General features: G+C 42.5%; 1 protein-coding gene across 11 annotated transcripts in view; it reads left to right on the top strand.

Annotated features, from left to right (window-relative positions):
- Positions 1-4,150: 4,150 nt before the first annotated feature.
- The window catches only part of DDX4 (DEAD-box helicase 4), a 28,669-nt gene continuing 15,432 nt past the window's right edge, over positions 4,151-17,387 (top strand). For 2 of the 11 annotated variants that reach the window (XM_028748553.2, XM_077936376.1), the window contains exons 1-11: positions 4,341-4,446; positions 4,942-5,089; positions 7,006-7,069; positions 8,595-8,642; positions 11,071-11,145; positions 12,187-12,237; positions 13,134-13,190; positions 13,320-13,385; positions 14,177-14,257; positions 14,481-14,513; positions 14,754-14,801. In XM_028748553.2, coding sequence (XP_028604386.1) covers positions 4,979-5,089; positions 7,006-7,069; positions 8,595-8,642; positions 11,071-11,145; positions 12,187-12,237; positions 13,134-13,190; positions 13,320-13,385; positions 14,177-14,257; positions 14,481-14,513; positions 14,754-14,801 — 634 coding nt within the window. In that variant the 5' untranslated portion in view covers positions 4,341-4,446; positions 4,942-4,978. Of the gene's footprint in view, positions 4,717-4,941; positions 5,090-7,005; positions 7,070-8,594; positions 8,643-11,070; positions 11,146-12,186; positions 12,238-13,133; positions 13,191-13,319; positions 13,386-14,176; positions 14,258-14,480; positions 14,514-14,753; positions 14,802-17,387 lie in introns of all 11 variants that reach the window. The other 9 variants (XM_077936372.1, XM_028748556.2, XM_028748555.2 and 6 more) reach the window with 9 other exon arrangements.

The raw sequence follows: 17,387 nt of genomic DNA, 5'->3' as shown, positions 1-17,387 counted from the left end.
TACATCATCATCAACATCTCCAGCTTTAAGTTTTGCATGACTGGCAGAAATTCAACTGTGCATGCTTTCCCATCACAGTACTGCTACCTTGGCCAGTTGAATTGTTTCCTGCCAATTAGCTGGCAAAAGCCAGTCAGAACCAAAAGTGAGTAAAAGTAGTAATAGAGTATTGAATTGCTGAAGAGATCCATACCACACATATATGCAGCCACTCCTGCAAAGCCAGAGACATTTTTAAAGCATTTTATAAAGAACAGATTTGTCAAATATCAGAACTGAATAGTTTACCTTGGGTCATTTAATAGGTCTTATATTTAATTTGAGCTGCCTAAACTGCTTTGTAAAATTGTGCTTTAAATTCTATGGCAGCCATCAACTTCTGCTATCTGGCTGAAACCAACTATAATCAGGATGGTGGTGATTAAGACTGCATATTCATTAGTAGCTTGAACCAGAAAATTTAGTGTAAAAATATGAGTAAAAATCATATAGCATCAAGCACAGCACATTACAACAAACAGGAAAATATAATGAAATAGTCTGCCAAAACTCTCAACTGATCTGGGCCACTTGGCAGACCACCAAACGGTTTTTCTCCCGTTGTAGCAATTGTCGTTCAATGTGCTAGATCAGGCATAGGCAAACTCCAGCCCTCCAGATGTTTTCAAACTACAATTCCCATCATCCGTAGCTAACAGGACTAGTGGTCAGGGATGATGGGAATTGTAGTCTCAAAACATCTGGAGGGCCGGAGTTTGCCTATGTATGCCTGTGCTAGATGTACGATGATTTTAATTGCTTCTTTTATTTTTTTTAATTGCATTTTATTGTATTATACTTTAAATTCCATATGCAGTGGTACCTCGGGTCACATACGCTTCAGGTTACAGACTCCGCTAACCCAGAAATAGTGCTTCAGGTTAAGAACTTTGCTTCATGATGAGAACAGAAATCGTGCTCCAGCGGCGTGGCAGCAGTGGGAGGCCCCATTAGCTAAAGTGGTGCTTCAGGTTAAGAACAATTTCAGGTTAAGAACTGACCTCCGGAACGAATTAAGTACTTAACCTGAGGTACCACTGTAATTCAATATTGTAACTGTTATTTACAGATCCCATGATTGAAGCTCACAAACCATGGTTCCCAGACCAGTTTTGGAACCACTGTTCTAGGTTCTAGGGCTCCATTTGCTAAAGTCTGCAATACTAACTATAGTTCTGAACATGTTTTTGTGATTAGGAGGAAATTACATCCGTGTCAGCAATTCTTAAATGTGTCATGTGTTACAGTAAAAGACTCTTAACACTGCAAAATTATTTTCCGCAATCTTTTGCAACATCTCTCCAGGGACATTATCATGACACATATCCTCCCTCAATATATGAACTTTCACATGTTTGACAAAGGTTGATTGAAGCTATAACCATAGGCACCCCACCCATTTTACCCCTAGGCTTACCAATCTTTTTATTGGCAGGATTCTTACCCCTTCAGTGGCAGTCTGTGAGGTGAAGATTTTCCTGCCAAAGAACTTAACTAGAAAATGCTTCCTGGGAGTCCAGCTTGAAAAGCTGTCATCTCAATAGGCATAGAGGGGATTGTCACATTTTCCTGGAATTAGTCATATGCCTTAGAACATGTACTAAAAGTAAAATAAATGCTTAACCAGCAGAACTTTTTTTACGTAGTAGTTTGAATTTGAAATGCTCTCCTACCTGAAGGAGGTGGCACTCCTAACAATAAATGCTCTAGGTATACTTTCACCCCTGTATTATTTATTTATTAAATTTATTAGTATTATTATTAATAACTTTATTTAATCAATTAATTTACATGCCGCCCTTCATCACAAGATTTCAGGGCGGTTCAAAGAAGTTTATACAAACTTCTTCAAACTGAGTTCTGGGGAACTCAGGTTGCTTAGAACTTATAGAAGACAAACCTTCCCAAAATATAACTTCTTCCTTAGCAAAGCAGTTGCAGTTCCAAGGCACATGCTCAGCCTGCCAACAAAAGTGGCCAGCGCCTTTATTACTGGCAAAATATGGCCCTGCAGTGCATCTGGCTTTTGTGGAAGACAGGTAAAAGTTCTTTAGCAAGGTGGATGGCGGAGAATCAAAAGGAGTTGTGCTAGTCCAGTAGAAATAATTAAAAAAACCATTGTAAAGCAATACCTTCATTAGGTTCAACCAAAGTATCACAAAATAACAAGCTTTTGAATGCTCCAGACCTCCTATCTACCTACATTATAGGTAAATCAAAGATGAAAGGGGGGAGATGGAAACCCGGGCATGTCAAAGTTCCAACATTTATAGTTTGTATTATTAATGAAGTGCAGGCAGGTGTCTGGCAGCGTTAGGCCCAGCTCCCAAACTATTTCAGGTTGCCCTGAGGGTTGCTAGGACAAAGGAACACCTCATTTTTGCACCTAGTAGCAAGTGTTATCTTGTTCCCTTCACCAGAAGTTGTGTTTATTGGCATAGTGACTTTACATGTCTGCAGCGAGCCTTCACACAACAGGAAGTGGTGGTGTACAAGCACACTCATGAGCCTTCCCTGTTATACAGTAGATCAGATCTTGCACATTGGTCCTTTTTATATTTTCACTTTTTTCACATTTGTTCCTGCTGTTTCCTCTGCCTCTAGCGTGTTATAAGGAAAAACTGCTCCTTTATCCCTTATGGGTACCCAAGAGCCCGTACAGAGTCCTTATGTAGGTTTTCTATCGGTAGGAGAAAATAACAGGCCCACCAGAGAATATTGAGAAGCAAAGCGGCTAGTAAGCATTATCTTTACTAAACTGAGACAGGATCCCCCACTCTTACATAGACTTTTGAAATTGCCTACCCTGTAGCTCAAGACCATCCCCCCCAAACATCATACATACATCACAGGAAGAGGTGGTCCCCAGCAGAAATGAGTGTGTTGCTTCTTTCCTGTCTGCCAGGATACCTGATAATGCCTTATCTGATTGCCTTTTCTGGGCATCCTGGCCATTCCTTTGAGATGGTAAGTATTTAGTTCCTGAATCCCTTACGCATATTGATAGTGTGCTCATCTTAACAGATACTTGCCAGACTGTATTTACAGGGAGGTGTAAGCCCCTACAATTCAAATATACTGTAATTGGAAAGCTTTTCCCATTTCCTTCCTCCTTGCAGAGAAATATTTGAGGTCAATTTGGGAGAGTCAAAATGGCTTCAGGATTGTTCTCCTGTACTATTTCTGTACTATGGTTTATATACTTATGTATGTGCTTGCCTTGTACATTTATGAACATTTATTTTATATATATAAATAAAAGACCTTAGAATTCCCATAACAAATGTGCCTTTCACAACTTTGGGGCCGATTTGGTAATACTGTACCGGATGTAGCTGAGCCCAGCTTGACTTCAATAGTACACCATGTCTCCCACTTCACTTCTCAGCAGGTCTTATCTTGTTGAAGCTACCATCCTGTGCGTAACTTGGGAGCAACTAAAGAGGGACTTCCTTCCGAGACGTCGACTGATACCACCTGGCAGGTTCCAAAAATTAAAACAAACAAGCCCTATTGTGGCAGCAGGTTGGGGGTTTGTTTTTTTTAAGGTGAAGTAGAACTGAAGCCAAGAAAGTTGGAACTTTTCAGAGTCTTGGAAATAATTAACTAGCACTAAGCTGTCCCCTCCTGTTGCCTCAGACGGCCACGCACGCCTTTCCTGCAATGGGGCGGAATGAACTCCCAAGTTTTTATAGCATGAACCAGAAGCCTGTGAGGAGTAACGAAGTAGTGTACAGTAACGAAACTTCAGACACAGCGAGACTTTCGTTTTTCCAGGAATAAAAGAAACGAAACCAAAACCACCAGCAGTAGCAGGAAAGGTGGCAAAAGTACAAAGGCTTTGCCGTGCTACGGACACTTAACTAAGAGCGGATGCACCAAGTCCCGCTTAACTCGACGGGGCTTGATTTCCAAATAAAGCACACGCGTGTTTTGATCGTCTTCAGAACGATTTGCGTCCTAGGCAAGCAAGCAAAGTTTTCTAGGAAACGCCCCGAGGGCAAAGTCTTCGTCTTTCCCCCCCCCCCCTGAATGCGCGCGCGCGGCGGCGGCGGCGACAAACCGCAACTCTCGCAGGGAAAAAAAAAGGAACGGGGGTGAAGTGCGCTACGTCAGAAGCGTAGGCTGGGAGCTCCTTTTTTTTTTTTAACGCTACTGCCCTAACCTCCCCTCTCCCGCGCCTTGAGCAGCTCTCCTGAGCCCCAGCGGCCCTGCTATTGGCGGGGGTGTTGCAGGGAGGTGAAGGAAGGCAGCGAAGGAGAAAGCGGCACGTGACCGGAGCCCCGGCAAGGGGCTGGAGCAGCGGCGAGGGCGAGTGCGCGCGCGTACGGAGGGGGGAGGGGCTGAGGAGGGCAAGCGGCAATAGCAGCGAGAGCCGCGGCGGCGGCGGCAGCTGCGGCACGTGCTGTAGGTGACGAGGCGTTCCGTTCGCGTCAGGGGAGGCGTTAATAGAGCCGTCGCGCGGGCCGGCGCTCGCTGGGCGGGGTTAACGGTCTGGCCTCCCTTCTCCCCTTCCGACGGGGAGAAGACGGGTAGCGGTAGCGGGTGAGCCGCGCTTTGGGCGGGAAGACGTCCGTCGCCCGGGCCCCGCCTCGTGGCGGGCTGCTTGAAGCCGGAGGGAGAAGGCAGAGAAAAGGGGCGTTGGCCTGGGACAGGTGTGGGGAGAAGAGCTGCGGGGTGAGGCAGGCTTTGGACGGGGTGGGTATGGGCGTAGCAGGACCGATGTAATTGGATAATTAAGTATTCCGGGGGGCACTTGCCCCCCTTGACTACGCCCATGGGGGGGGACTGCGGCCAGTAGTCTGAGGTGATGCGAACGTGGCGTTGGGGTTCAAGAGGGGCCGCTTCTTCCTCTGTTCTTGTTTCACGTGTTCTTTGTCCCCCCCGCCCCCAAAATCACAGGGCCGATTCGGAGTAGGTTATATCTGAGGGTACCACTATGGAGGAGGAAGACTGGGACGAGGAGATCACAGATGACAACAGGAGCAGTACCACGGGCGGAGGTGGCAGGACTGCTTTGCCCCTCTTTCAGCCCAGCTTCGAAAAGCTGGTGGGTTGCCCAGGGAATCCACAAATCAGGATGAGTGAAGAGGTTCCTCCTCATCTCTGGCCAACATACCCATTGCATTGTAGTCCTGTAAATGTGTCTCTTTGGGTGTGAGTGGGTTGGTGGAAAAATGGGAGGGGAGATTCCAGTGGGTTGCCATATTTCAAAAAGTGAAAATCCAGACAGAAAAGTTTTTGAGCTTTTTGTTTTATTTTTTGAGGCTTTTGAGAGATTTTAAATTTTAAAGAAAAATTGCCAAAAATGACACTGTCGACATTGGTTATCATACATGCAGATTTTCCCAGAAGTTTCAGCGAATTGTGCCCAGACACTGCTTCCAACAGCCGATTGCTGGCTATTTCTGGGAAATTCTGGACGTGTGGCAACTTTATTGATTGAGCTCCAGGACTTTTTAAGACCCACTTGAGAGCGCCGTGTTTTTATTTATTGGCTTTGTTTTGATAACGTTTAGATACTGCTTGACTGTAATATGAACTGATCTCCCCTGGAAGTAAACTAGTGTACATTAAGGAGAGAGATTCTGGCCTAGTCATCTTCTTATTAGCTGGCACAGGCTATTCTACTTTTGTACTTCAGTCCTACTTCATGCTACACATATGCAGACAAAGCCTAATTCTTAGGTACAGTGGTGCCTCGCAAAACGAAATTAATCCGTTCCGCGAGTCTCTTCATCTTGCGAAGCACGGCTATTAGCGCCTATTAACGGCTTAGCGGCTTTAAGAAAAAGGAAACGAACTCGCAAGACGTTTCGTCTTGCGAAGCAAGCCCATAGGGAAATTCGTCTTGCGGAACGACTCAAAAAACGGAGAACCCTTTCGTCTAGGGAGTTTTTCGTCTTGCGAGGCATTCGTCTTGCGGGGCACCACTGTAGTTTCGCTTTGCCTTTTTGAGCAATAATCACGATCGGAAGCTGCTCTTTGGATGCAGCTTTAGGATGCACTTCTATACAGAGTTAACTTAAGAATGCAACACTTTTATTTGATTTTGACTTTGTTAGAAGCAAGCATGCAGAGGATGGAGTTATTGCCTTGTTTTGTCACTGAACTTCGCTGTCACCTTGGTTTATTTTCTTCCTCTTCTCTCTCCCCCTGCCCCAAGCATCTGTTATGTGGATGGTGGCTTGAACGTTCATGGAATAGAAGGGGATATTTTTTCATATTTGATCCAGTACTATACTATCCATGTGAGCAGCTCTTCTATGTTTATATGCTGAGCATGCAGGAAGAGGCCTCATTTTTCTACATGTGCAGTGTAGAAGTGCAGTGGAGAAATGATGTGATTTGTGTCTCTGCTGCAAGTCATTCTGCTTGTACTTGGGCTGGATGTGCAGGGGGCTGCTGTGCCTTGCATGCTTCTAGCATAGATGCTTAGGTTGGTGTCAAATGCACAGATGGCTTTGCCCCATCTTTACTAGCATGCCTTGTTTTTCTGCTATTCATGCAGAAGGTTTGCCTGCTGGATGCTTATGAGGAGTCTTTACCACTTTGGACTCCATTAGGAGGAAGAGTGGGATATCAATTGATTAAAGAAATCTAAAAATATAAAAACACAATAGACAGCTGGAGGCATCAAATGCTCCATCCCTTTCTACAGAAGTTTTCCATCGCTGCTATATTAAGCAGGGAGTAGGAAAAGTGTATTTCTCCATGCCAAACATAGACACATTGTGGGTTGCTTGAGTAAGGCTTGGACACTCTATCCTTCTACCAAATTTTTTAAAAAATGTGACTCTGAAATCCTCTGGTGAACAGTTGAGTGGTTAAAAGCAAGGCTCTAGTAGACTATACTTGGGGCGGGGGGGGGGGGAATGGCATAGTTCCAGCATGGTCTTAACTCTTCACGCAACCCAGTCAAATGGGTGAGGTACAAATAGTAAAATTATTTTTATTTTATTGTAGGGCAGCTTGTCTACAGGAGCAAATGAAACCTCATGCAATTTCAATCAGAATGCAATCCCCCCAGGTATGTGATAAGACTTTAAAAAGGAATATTCTGTCTAGAAAAAAGCTGGTACCAAAAACTTTGTAGTCAAGTGTTCCTAACAGTTGAAGCCTGTTAAATTGGGTTGACTATGAAGTCTTGTATGAGATCAGCTATGAGTTTAATTATGGTATTGTTGAAATTAAGTTCACCTGAGGGGTTTGAAAGCCCTACAGCTGGGCTGTAGAGTGAATTGGGCTAAATATAAGTTGTTGATCCTTTTTAATTGGTCTGCATAAATTTGCAATTGAATAAAACAGTAATGGTGAAGAAAACTTTTTTTACTTTTTAAGAGAGGAAACTTATTTGCAGCAGGAAATATATTGGAGGCAATTTTCCTGCTGTTAGAAAGGGTAAACTAATTCCTCTTCTACAGTACCAAGTCTGCTACCTATATTACTTTGAATGCTTCTATTAAGGAGAAAAATAAGTCATTAAGAACTACTGTCTGATTAATCTGGAACACTGTAGCCAGCTACCTACAATCAGTGCTACCATCTAGACCAGGCATAGGCAAACACTGGCTCTCTAGATGTTTGGGACTACAATCCCCATCATCCCTGACCACTGGTCCTGTAAGCTAGGGATAATGGGAATTGTAGTTCCAAAACATCTGGAGGGCCGGAGTTTGCCTATGCCTGATCTAGACTGATGAAACGTAAGTTTTGAATAAATTATGTTTGCTTCTTAAAAAGATCAGACTTGCGAAACTCAGTTTTCTCCCTCTGTGTTCTGTAAGAAGTGAGTTATTATTTATTTAGTACCAGCCCCTATTTGCACAGTTACATGAATTGGCACATTTTAACAATGTAGAGATAGTTTGTGGACTTGAGCTACAGTCCAAAGCTTCATTGAACACTTCTAAGGAAACCTGTATAGAAGTGTGCTGCATGCTGAGTTAGACTGCACCTGGAGAACAAACAGACTTTGTGAAGTAGTCTGCACATTGCTTTGATTTTTTGTTGGTCCTAAAAAGTCCATTCATCTAGGATTTTTTCCTTGAATGGAGAGTCAGATATTTATACCTTTTGTCGAGAATGCTGAGTAATTCTTCAGGATTCCCTCCTTCCCCCATTATGGCAGTTTATGGATAATTACTTGTGTTTATTGCAACCAATGTGAATTTAGTTCCTAAGATGTTTAATTGCATGAATATTTAAATATTTAATATTTAAATACTCAGCACAATGGATGAATACAGGTAATAGCTAAATTAACCCCCCAAGAATATTGGCAAAGTGGTTAAAGGTAAATAGATGTTTTGTTGGGTATTTATGCTTTAAGATACTTAATATGCGAAGCCAGAAGGTTCTGTCATCATTATAATTTATTATATTTTGTCATTTGAAAGTTTGTGCATTGAACCACTGCCAGCTTGTTAATAGTTTTATGCTTACATTTTCATAAGTATTTGACTTTTCAGCAGATCTGTTAATATTTAACTGTACTTCTGAACATGTACCTTATGAACATCTTCAAAATGTCCAATGTAATAACTTCTTTTTAGGACGTTGTTCCACTGAAAATGCAGCGCCTTGGGGTCGTACGTTTGGAGGTATCTATTTCTGTATATTCCCATTTGTGTTCTAGGAAATATAAATCATATCGGGCTCTCTAAATATGTCTCTTAATGTTGTGCATGCACACCTTTTGCTTTTCATTGGGCACAGTAATGTAACTTAATGTTGGTATGTGTCTTCACTGCATGTATAGTGGTTTTGGAAAACAGTTGTGGCCATGAGTGATGCTATGATACTTCCCTGAACACTTTAAAATTAAAAATTCTTTTTGCCTGTTGGAGGGGTGGGGAGCCTTTTTCAGCCTGAAGGCTGCATTCCCCAAAGACCAGCTTTCTGGGGGCCATATGCCAGTGGTGGCATGGTCTAAATTAACGTGGGTGGGGCCACCCTACATGGTGTTACACATGCAAACACACGTAGCATGCATGCACGCACACATCCAGTATTGCACATTAATTTCCCTTTTCTGCTACAATTAGGTTAGGAAAAGGTGTTCTTATTGGAGCCAATACAAGCTTAACAGGGGTGCCTATTTTTGGGAGACGGAAGTCACAGTACAGGGTGAAAGAAGATTAACATTTTCATCCATCACCATCTCAGCTGTGACTCTTCCCCTGAAATGGCTGCCCATGCAGTGTTTAGTTTAGAAAAAAGCCTCTGATCAGCAGTACTAGGTGAGATTTATGAAGCCTAATATTGGCTGTTGCGAGAATGACTGCTGGCCAGATAGGGAGATGAGATCCCTTTGGTATGTAGGTCAGAGCATTTACATAGACGGCTTTGTACGGGAAAGGGCATAGGAGATACTTAGTAAATAGTAAGTAAGTAATTTTTTATTTATACCCCACCCTCCCCAGCCAAGACTGGGCTCAGGGCGGCTAACATCACTTAGTGAGTTCTTTCATTGTGTTGTGAGCCAGGTGTGCACACATATACCTTTGAACAACTGCACAGATGAGCCAAGAAGTCATTACAGTGGTGCCCCACAAGACGAATGCCTCGCAAGACGGAAAACCCGCTAGACGAAAGGGTTTTCCGTTTGCGATGCGCTTCGCAAGACGAATTTCCCTATGGGCTTGCTTCGCAAGACGAAAATGTCTTGCGAGTCTCGCCATTTCCCCTCCCCCCCCCCCGCTTTCCCCCCCTTTTCTAAGCCACTAATAGCCTTTTAGCAGCTAAGCCGCTAATAGCCGCTAAACCGCTAATAGCGCTAATCCGCTTAGCCACTAATGGGGTTGCTTCGCAAGACGAAAAAACCGCTAGACGAAGAGAATCGCGGAACGGATTCTTTTTGGATTCTTTTTGTCTTGCGAGGCACCACTGTAGTTAATTTGGAAGCTCACTGTTCCTTACTTCAAACAAGCAAGAATATAAAGCCAGTTTTAGGCTCTGGCTTTATAGTTTGGCTTGTTTGGAAGCCATTCATCATAGTTTGAAGGGAAACCTGGGCTGCAATCTTAGCTCCATATACCTGTGGGTAAGCCCCATTGCATTCAGTAGGCATTCTGAGTAGGCAAACATTAGGATTGCAGTGTTGCCTGTAAAAAAAATTCCTGGGTTATGTAAAGGGAAGAGAAAAATGGCTGTATTAAGTCAAGATAAGGCCTAACTAAATGCAGCCATTGACTGCATTCAGAAATAACATTAAATAATTATCAGAAGTACAAGCAAGTTTCCCACTAAGCAAAGGATGGAAGTATTTGGGGAGTGCAAGGGTAGACAGGCACACAAGTTGGGTGCTAATCTCTGCTATTAGTACTAGATCAAAGTTTAGCAATATGTTGTAATAAGGAAGCATTGCAGTGAGGCGAGTACAGAAATTGTTTTGCATCAATGTCTGAACTGAGCCATACAGCAGGCTTGCAACACACAGTAGGCCAAACTATTTCTTCTTGAGGTCACACCAATGTCTGGACTCTCATAGGAGATTGTAGCAGCGTTGCTCTTCACTAGTCCTTACTGCTGCGCTGCGCTGTGCTGAGCTAAAGCTAGAGTTCATAGTTCTCTTCTTGCTAACCACAAGCTGTAAACCTTGTCTTAGTTCAGTTCAACACAGCTTGACAGTGAAAAGGACAACTGAAGAGCAAAGTGACTGCAGGGCCCTCTGGGAGCCTGCACATTGGCATACCATCTTATGCAAACTAGTTCATACTGAACAGTCTTCAACACAGTGGTCTACTAACTTAATCCATTCTGGACGTCCGTTCTTAAACCGAAACCGTTCTTAAACCTAGGTGCGCTTTCCCTAATAAGGCCACCTGCCGCCAGTGCCCTTCCACCATTCGGCTTCCATTCTTAGACTGAGGTAAAGTTCGCAAATGGGACACTACTTCCGGTTTTGCGGAGTTCGTAAACCAACTAGTTCGTAAGCAGGGCTGTTCTTAAACCAAGGTACCACTGTATATCTAAACAAAGTAAAGAAAGTAATTGTCTGTGGTAAACAAATCTTTTGACATTTGTCAGGTGTTGGTGGAAAACCAAATGGAGAAGACAAACCAGCAGGTGGATTTGGAAGTGGAAGGACTTTTGGAAACCGAGGTAGATTGTTTGGTCAAACTTGTGTTTATCACATGCAGGTGCTGGTTGTTGCTGGCATCTGCAATTTTATCTTAATCCTAACCACGCTTTTAAATGTTGAACTAACTTGGTCAAATAGTTCTAACTGCTTCAGTAACTTTGAAAAAGCTCTAGTGTGCATAAAGTTATTTGATAAAAATTAAGGCATTTCGTGAGAGAGCTGATAGTGTAATTTGATAAAAAATATTCTTAATGGTAAATGTAAATCATGATAATTGAAATCAGTGTAATGTTTAATACGAGGATGCTTCGAGTATTCATTCTGGTTCAACTGAAACGTGTGTGTCTATATCTTTTTACCTATGGTTCCAAACCTTTCCCTCTATGGAGTGCTGGAAAATTGCTGAGGGTCTTGTTGAACCACTAATAATTTTTCTGCCAGTTGTAGCAATTGTAATACATTGTGTCAAATTAATTGCATTTAATTTAATTTTTATTGCTGCTTTTATTTCTTGTAATACAATAAAAACAAAGATACAGTTAAAATCAACATAAATATTTAATGCAGGCATGCTGCAGATCACCAGGATGAAGCTCGTAGACCTCTAGTGGTCTATGGACCACATTTTGGGAACCATTTCTTGCTTGTATTGTAGAATCTTTTTTGCAGTGGAGGGGGAGCGAAATATCAATTTGAGGTTATAGCCCTATGGACATTTACATGGAAGTTGCCCCACTGAATCCAGTAGGGCTTACTTCTAAATTGATGTGCATTGGATTGTGCTAAAAATGTATCAAAAAGTAGAAAATAAGCAGTTTACTTTTGGCATGCAATATAGTCATGTGACTTTAGCTGTTTCTCTGCCATATTAAATATGTATTAATTATAGGCGGCCAGTGGAGACAATGGGCCAAGAAGAGAGAAGGACAGGCACTAGTGAGGGATAGAAATTCTGGGAATAAATGCTAATGTTCCTCAGGGCTACTTGAAATGTTCATGTGTGCTTTGAAATGTGAGTGAATGGACTTGTAGAATACTTGCCTTTCTCTTGCTTTCTACAGCTACATCTGGAAATAGATTTGAAGAAAGGAAGTTTTCAAGCTTTGATAGAGGTACAGTTGCAAACCTCCCCAGAGTCCTCTATCTGTTGATATACTTTAAAATATCATTAAAATATATTTTCTAGACTAAATACAAAGCAAGACAGTTATAATGTACTGTATAGCCCCTGTTTTACCATGGAAACGGCCTTGGTTGCCTGGTATTATTACCTCTGTTGGGAGAGGGGCAGGAGAAGTGCACCCCTGTTATTTCTCCTCAAGTTTTCAGTAACTTTTGATAAAATTGACCATGATACTTTTCTAGATGGCTAAGCTCTGGAAACCTAGGTTGGATTACTGCAATGTAATAATAATAATTTTTTTTATTCCCCGCCCTCCCCAGCCAAGGCCGGGCTCAGGGCGGCTAACAAGCAATAATAAAAACAAGTTGAATGAGTACAACTTAAAAACAAGATTAAAATACAACAATAAAAGTATTGAAACATTAAAATATTAAAATGCATCCTCAATGTACAGTATTATACATGGGGCTGCCCTTGAAGATGGTTTGGAAAATGCAGAATTTGGCCAGATTGTTGATTGTGGCAGGACGGTCTGAACATAAAATAGCAATTCTGACATGACTGCTTGCCTTTCAGTTTCCAGGCTCAGTTCAAAGTGCTAGTTTTGACCATATAGCATTATACAGCTCAGGACCTCAGCATGCTGTCGCTTTTGTGAGGAAATATATAACCCCAGCAATATTACAATAATATTTGCACATGTTTGGTATAGAGAAATAAGTTGTGATTGTCTGATGAAGGGCGGTGTACAAATTTAATAATAATAAACACCTGTTTTTTAATAAATTGAAAGAATAAATGTGAGCTTTGCTTACATCCTTAAGATAACTTTTATGTATCTGCAGAACTGAGACTTTTTTATTGCTTATTTTATTTTTGTCATAGAAGTAGTTGATGATGATCAAGAAAGCCAGTCAAACAGAGAAGTTTCTAGGAGAGGAGGTAAAGCCCTAAAAACAACAAAGCTTAGCATTCCCATGCTTGCTTTTTCTTCCTTGCTGGTTTTGGAACATAAGTTCTTTTAAGATCAGAAAATTATTGATCAAATACTGTTGTATCTTTGTTCTCAAGGAATGATTGCTGGTGGCAATAGGGATGGAAGAGGATCTGGCAGAGGAGGATTTGGGCGATTTGGAAGTAAGCTCTATAGTTTTTAATTGTGTTAGTAACCAAGTAAAATGTAATTATTCAGTCTAGCCTAGAGAGTCTAGAAATGAAAATGTGTCAGATGGGTTTTGTGGTTAAGATTTTGTTTTTGATACCTTACACAAACACTTATTTGGGGAGGAAAAAAACCTTTAAATGGACTCACTGTCTTGAAGAGTCATTAGTTACCAACAGATTAAGACAAATATTTGTTTTTATCCCAGATGTATATAAACTTTTTAAATTGATTTAATGTTGGACCAGAAGAGGATAAGGATTACATGGTGAAATGAGCATAAGATATAGGGGAAAATATCTCAGTGCACATCTAGAAGAGAACTCACCTACAAATGAGTGGTATGAAGAAAATGTGGCAGTGTTTCTTAATAACTTAAACCCATGCATTTTATAAGAATAAAAGAAAAGAATCACAGTACAAGTTTATTTCAAATTGATCTATCCCTGGTAATTAATGTAAGGTGAACGATGAACTCAACACATTCAAAAATACACTTTTTCAGTATTTGAGTGAAGTAGGTATGATTTAAGTTTTTATTCATTTAATATCAGTCTGTATTATAATTCGTTTACTTGGTAAGATGTATTTTTTAATGCTAATACAGTATTTGTTTTTTAAATACTAGTAGTTCATGTGGGCTGGAGAGTGCTATTTTAGAAAAGTTGCTTTTAACATTTAAAATATTTATATTCTACCATTGCATGAAAACCTTTTCATCTTGTAAAACAGAAGAAATCCTTATGTTTGGGTTCAATTATAACAGATGATGAAACTGAGAAACAAGATAGAAGACAGACTTTTGGTGGATTTGGTTCCAAAAGAGGAGGGTTTGGTGCTTCAAGTGGTAAGAATTAAAAGTGAAATTTGATATATATAGTTGGCTTTATTCCCTTTGTCTCTGTGGTGGTATTGATTTGAAAATTGCATGGAATTGTTGACAATTGATGTGACTAAAATGGTAGATTATAGACATGCACAATCTAGAAACCAATAAATTGACTGGTGATTGGTTTTACATTGCGCTTCATTTGTAACCACATTCTTCCAATTATGCATTTGTTTTTCAGGTGACTCTCAAAATAGAGGCAGAGGAGGCAGAGGTAAGAATCCATTGTTCACATAAAACATTTCTATTTTGACTTTTTTTTTGTCTCTAAGCATAACTATTTTGTTTATTACTAACCTTGGTGCCTGATAATTTGTCTCAATCTGGCCAAGTCCCATATCTGTTCACTTTGAATTCCTAGCATAAGGATCTGCAGTATAATTGCCCGATCCTTTCTAATTGTATTGTTAAAACTGCTTTTATCTTTAACAATTCCTTTCAACATTTTAAACAGGTGGCTACAAAGGAAGCAACGAAGAAGTAATTGGAGGTTTTGGAAGAGGTATGTGTCTGGTGCGATTGAGTTTTGGGTATATATTTGGGTGTGTGAAGTGTAGCATTGTTGGTTTGTGTGGTTGGGTGTTCACAGGCTGGGATTCTGGATTGGGATATACAGTGGTGCCTCGCAAGACGAAATTAATTCGTTCCGCAAGTTTTTTCTTCTTGCGAGTTTTTCGTCTTGCGAAGCACGGTTTCCCATAGGAATGCATTGAAAATCAATTAATGCGTTCCTAGGGAAACCGCTTGCCAGGCTGGCGGTGCGGAGAAGGGCTTTTCTCCCCACCGCAAGCCTTCAGGACAGGTACGGGAACAGAGGGGAAGGCGCGCAGCGCTTTCCCTCTGTTCCCGGGGCTTGCGTGGGAGGAGGGTTTTTCCTCCCCACCGCCAACATTCAGAACAGCATTCTGAATGTTGGCGGTGGGAAGGAAAACCCTCCTCCCACCCCAAGTCTTCAGGAAAGCCATCTGAAGCCGGGCGGTGGGAGAAGGTGTCCCCACCCCGCCGGGCGGTGGGAGGAGGCGTTCCCGCCCCGCCGCCCGGCATCGGAGCTTCGTTCCCATGCCGGGCGGCGGGAGGAGGCGTTCCCGCCCCGCCGCCCGGCGGGAGGAGGTCCGAGGACAGTGGGGAAGACGCGCTGCGCTTCCCCGCTGTCCCGGAGATTTCCCTATCGGCTTTCGTCTTGCGAAGCAAGCCCATAGGGAAATTCGTTTTGCGAAGCGCCTCCAAAACGGAAAACCCTTTCGTCTAGCGGGTTTTCCGTCTTGCGAGGCATTCGTCTTGCGGGGTACCACTGTACCAGGGCAAGGTGAGCAGGGAGAGAATGCGTACGATGTCCCTGTTACAGTCACCACGGGCAAAGAAATATATGGTGCTTGAAGGAGGTCACTGTGAGTGTAGAGGGTATATATGTGTGCAGGCCATTCCCTCTTCTGGCTGTCCTATTAGGTTCCTGATTCCTTAGCTACTGGATCATCTACTTTTGATTGATTTCTCCGCAGCTTTTGAGACCTTCAGCCATGGTATCGTCCATGACTGACTCTCTGATAATGGGGTGTTGGAGTCACTGCACTGTATTAGTGGTTCATTTCCTTCCTGCATGTTGGGTGGGGGGTGGGTATGGGGGTGGGGGTGACAAGATACTACATTGTCTCCAATACTACAGTGGTGCCTCGCAAGACGAAATTAATCCGTTCCGCGAGTCTCTTCGTCTTGCGGTTTTTTCGTCTTGCGAAGCACGGCTATTAGCAACTTTAAGAAAAAGGAAACAAACTCGCAAGACGTTTCGTCTTGTGAAGCAAGCCCATAGGGAAATTCGTCTTGCGGAACGACTCAAAAAACGGAAAACCCTTTCGTCTAGGGAGTTTTTCGTCTTGCGAGGCATTCGTCTTGCGGGGCACCACTGTATTTAACATCTATATAAAGTCATTGAAAGTGAATCTGAGGACATTTGAGGCACCAGTATGCTAATGACACACAGCTCTATTTCTCTATCACACCTGAGTTTAGAGGAGCCATGCTGGTACCTGAGCTGGTACCTGGATGAGGGCCAATAAACTCAAAGGGAATCCTGATAAGATGGAGATGGGAAAAAAGGGAGGGGCCTGCATTCTAGGGGTGGTCCTTGCGACATCATTGTCACTAGAGGCCCAGGTGACCTCAGTAACTAGGAGCACCTACTGATTTTGATCACTGTGCCCAGTTACTGAACAGAAATAGCTTGATCCATGGATTGGTAACTGGATGATTCAACTAGGGTAATGTATTGTGTGGGATTTCCTTTTAACAGGTTCAGCTCAGGACTAGGTTACTCAAATTACTTTTTCCCATCTGGTCACTAAGGTCTATGGAGATGGCCTGTTGGCTGTGCTATGATCTGCTTTATATCAGCAGGAATTCCCTGTGGCAGCAACTACCTATTCCCTGTGGAGAGGTGGCAATAAACTTACATGCTTTCACTAACGATTAAAGACTCTTCACTGTGGTATTTTCCTAGTTGCTAATGCTAGTTCTTCAGTTTTGAATTTAGTGATAATGGCTTTCTGGAATATTAATTGTTTGTGTTGTACTTTTTAATTGTTGTGTAAAGTGTTCTGTATTTTCTGAATGAAAAACAGTATGCACGTTGCAATAATAAATAATTATTTAGATATAAGCAACTTAAAAAATATCTGGCTGTTTCCTTCCTCCACCTTTGCCGCATTAAGCAGTTGGTCCCTTACCTCTCCGACCCTGATCTGCCCACAGTGATCCATGCGATGGCCACCTCCAGGCTTGACTACTGTAATTCGCTCTACGCGGGGCTGCCCTTGAAACTGTCCCAGAAACTCCAGCGGGTGCAGAATGCTGCAGCGAGGCTCCTCACGGGGTCCCTGCCATGGGAGCATATTCACCCAGTGCTTTACCAGTTGCACTGTCTCCCAGTGGAGTATCGGGTCAGGTTTAAGGTGCTGGTTTTGACCTTTAAAGCCCTTTGTGGCTTAGGGCCCTTGTATTTATGGGACCGCCGCTTCTAGTATGCCCCGCAGAGGACTTTAAGGTCCATGAATAATAATAGTTTAGAGGTCCCGGGCCCTAAGGAAGTCAGATT

Source organism: Podarcis muralis, chromosome 11 (genome assembly GCF_964188315.1).
Source record: "Podarcis muralis chromosome 11, rPodMur119.hap1.1, whole genome shotgun sequence".
NCBI classification, from domain to species: domain Eukaryota; kingdom Metazoa; phylum Chordata; class Lepidosauria; order Squamata; family Lacertidae; genus Podarcis; species Podarcis muralis.
Note: the sequence above shows the minus strand (reverse complement) of the source record. Positions and strands in the feature narration are given on the sequence as shown.